The 3,097-nt window shown below is 32.7% G+C and overlaps 1 protein-coding gene across 1 annotated transcript; it reads left to right on the top strand.

Moving 5' to 3' along the window:
- The first annotated feature begins 569 nt into the window (after positions 1–569).
- Positions 570–1,984, top strand: LOC129872398 (B3 domain-containing protein At5g60142-like). Its single transcript, XM_055947389.1, has 3 exons — positions 570–623; positions 1,313–1,759; positions 1,808–1,984. Exons 1-3 carry the CDS (start codon positions 570–572, stop codon positions 1,982–1,984), a joined length of 678 nt encoding a protein of 225 aa, XP_055803364.1.
- Positions 1,985–3,097: the final 1,113 nt, after the last annotated feature.

Here is a 3,097-nt window from a genome sequence, read left to right as displayed (position 1 = left end):
CTTACTAAAATACCTTCCGAAATTATTTCTTTTCATAAACTAATTCAATAAGTTACCGCATCATTTATGGTTACGTTGATGGTAGCATTGCTTTCTTTTATTGGGTCACCAGATTAGTTATAATTGTTATATTTCCAATTAAGGAAAAGTTCATCTCAGTTGCAATAATTCATCACGTTTCTCCCTAGTTAATATTCTACATTGGCTACATGAGAGGAAAAACGATTACTATATCTTCATTATCTACTTAACTAAAGTGGAATCTCATTAGCTCAATGGGTTGACTACTTGAATTTTCACCTTAATGTTGTGGATTCAATTCTCCACCTCGTAATCTCTTACCTCATTTCCCCTCCTCCTACCCTTACATAATAAAGAACTATTTTTTTCAATTAAAAAAGACTACATGACAAGAGGAAAAATACAAATTGTCAATATCTAAGAATGTTCAGATTTTTGTAATCTTCTTCTCTTTTATAATTTTTTCCTTTAATATAAAGAATCTTATAGGGTAAAAAGGTTGTGCCATCTATTATGATATCCTTCTAAAGTTTGAAACTAAAGAGAACATGGAAAAGGGCTTCTTCAAAGTTTTCATCCCAGAAATCAGTGCAAAACGACTTGTGAGTATACTACCCCTTATCATGGTCTTTGATGGAACTTTGATTCTTGAATTGTTTTTCTCTTTGGAGATGTTGGAAGCATATATATATGGGGAGGGGAAGGCCTTGTTGAGATTTAGATCTGCAAAACTTGGATATATCTTGTGGTATTTTTATACTTGTTAAATGTACTTTCCCTTTCATCCTCTTTTTATGTTCTTATATTCATGTATTTAATATCTGATTGTTGTTGATTGTTTTTATTGAAACATTTTCAATTTAATCTTTTTAAAAATTTGTGCTTTGAATAAGGGGAGAGAAAGTAAAAAGTGGAAAGATGCCTTTTTGTTATGCAAGTAAATTTTATAATTTTCTATATATGTTAAATCTCCAAATTTTATACCAGTACTATGTATAATTTAGTCGGTCGATGTTAGAAATTGCATATATCATTTCAAACTAACCATATTATGAGTGTAGATTGAAGTAATTTTGCAGTAAAGCTATGAAAATGCCTCAGATTTTGTTTTGTAGTTTTTGAAATACTTACATTCTTGAACTCCAATCTTAAAAATCTCAAACTTTGAGTTATTTGAAATATTTTTTTATCTGAAACTGGCTGCATTTATGATATCGTCAATCTTATTTAAAGAAATTCGTGTTGCTCTACATTTATTTTTTCAATACTCAAGCTTTTTTTGCTTTCACAGAAACTTCCCACAGGTTATATTGATTACAAGAATGGAATGCTACCTTGGAATGTTTCCCTTAGGGATAGGTTTGGAAATATGTGGCCTATTGGAGTAACCAAATCAGGAAAACATATTTATTTTGAACATGGATGGGAGAAATTCATTGAGGACAACATCGTAGAGTTTGGAGACTTCATTATTTTTGACTATGATGGAACTAGAATTTTTGACTTTAAACTACTTGGAAGAATTGGATGTGTAAAGAAAGGAGCTGGAGGTTTAAAATTTTCTATGAAGGAGGTGGACGAGGAAGAAATGAATGTTGACAATCAAAAGAGTATGGAGTTAAAGGAGAATACTTGGGCCAGAGACAGCATGAGCAGTTCATCTTCTAATGATAGTAATGAGGATAACGTGGTAGAAGAAGAAGATGATCGAGATGAGGAATATGAAGAGACAGAAAATGTGCCACCTTCAAATTGTATCCATCTAGAAGAGGAAGATGAAAAAGAGGAGGGGGAAGAGGGAGAAGAGACTGAAAAGGCATCATGTTCAAAATGCAGATATTTGGATGAGAAACAAGACGATGATGACGATCAAAAGGATGAATACAAAGAAGAGGAGGAGGAAGAGAATGAAAGGGATGGCATATTTAACAAACAAACGCCACGTTCAAAAGGTAAACACTAATTAGAGATGTAACATCTCAAATATTTCTATGCCAACATTCGAACCATTCTTTTTAGGCGTATAGAGTCGAACATATCGAATTTTAATTATATATATGAGTTAGGATCAATTCCTAATTATTTGAAGAGTATTATATGTGTTTTAGGATCATAAGGGATCTCTAACATCAAGCCGATTCCAAAGTTTTTTTATCGGCTATGTTTGCGAATGAGTTCGTATAAGGGTCAACTTCAAATGACCATATCTCCTAGAATATAATGAATTGGTGTCCCTTAACTTATCAAATTAAAGTTCGTTGAGTCTTTCCAATGCCACAAAGATTGCATTTTGCCGACTTTGGTGTCAAAAGTTATGCTTGGTTGACCAGAGAGGTCCGCCACAAGTCCATGTCGCGGACCTGCAGTGAACTTGGATAATTTTTCCGGATTTCACTTTTTTGTTGACTAAAAAGGTGCATGACACGCTATCAACGCGGACCTGTCATGGACTTGCCCAGTTTTCTAGATTTTGTAGTGACATTTTGGGAAAATAACTTAATATCTATATATAAAAACTTGGACGCATTTTGGGTAATTTGTTTTCGGTCTTTCACCTCCCCAAATCCCTAAACTTCATCCTCCTCTCTCTCAAATCATCTCCTCCAATTTTTCTCTCAAACTCAAAGTATTCAAGGCTCCTCATAGAAGACCAAGAATCAAACTTTCTTAAAAGCTTCAATCTAAGGTATGTGGGTTTTCATCCATGGGTTCTTCCACCAATGGAGTCCAAGTGTTTTCTAAACTTTGCATTTTAATTCAAAATGATGAAATCCTATAGGCTTTTACATGATGGTTCCAAATGCATAGATTATGGTATATTTTAAATTTATTTACTCCCATTGATATATATGTATATTGACTCTGAATTTCAAGTGACGAGTTTTTATGGATTTTCATACTACGATTTCAAATGTATATATTCTTGAATATTTGAAGTTTATTTATCTATGTTGACTTATGTTGATTCTTATTTACATGAAATGGATGGATTATCAATGTTCTTGTATGAATGGTTTGAAAGGTAGTTTTAAAGTGCATATGGTGGGTTGTTTTTAAGATGATAAATTGGATGCAT

Source organism: Solanum dulcamara, chromosome 2, assembly GCF_947179165.1.
Source record: "Solanum dulcamara chromosome 2, daSolDulc1.2, whole genome shotgun sequence".
Taxonomy (NCBI): Eukaryota; Viridiplantae; Streptophyta; class Magnoliopsida; order Solanales; family Solanaceae; genus Solanum; species Solanum dulcamara.
The sequence above is the reverse complement of the archived record's forward strand: the minus strand, read 5'-3'. Positions and strand labels throughout refer to the sequence as shown.

Excerpts from the sequence above, each read along its gene's own strand:
- LOC129872398 (XM_055947389.1), top strand. The coding sequence starts at position 570 with ATGGAAAAGGGCTTCTTCAAAGTTTTCATCCCAGAAATCAGTGCAAAA. Across the intron at positions 624-1,312 it reads AAATCAGTGCAAAACGACTT|AAACTTCCCACAGGTTATAT; the intron begins GTGAGTATACTA and ends TTGCTTTCACAG. Across the intron at positions 1,760-1,807 it reads AATATGAAGAGACAGAAAAT|GAGGGGGAAGAGGGAGAAGA; the intron begins GTGCCACCTTCA and ends GATGAAAAAGAG.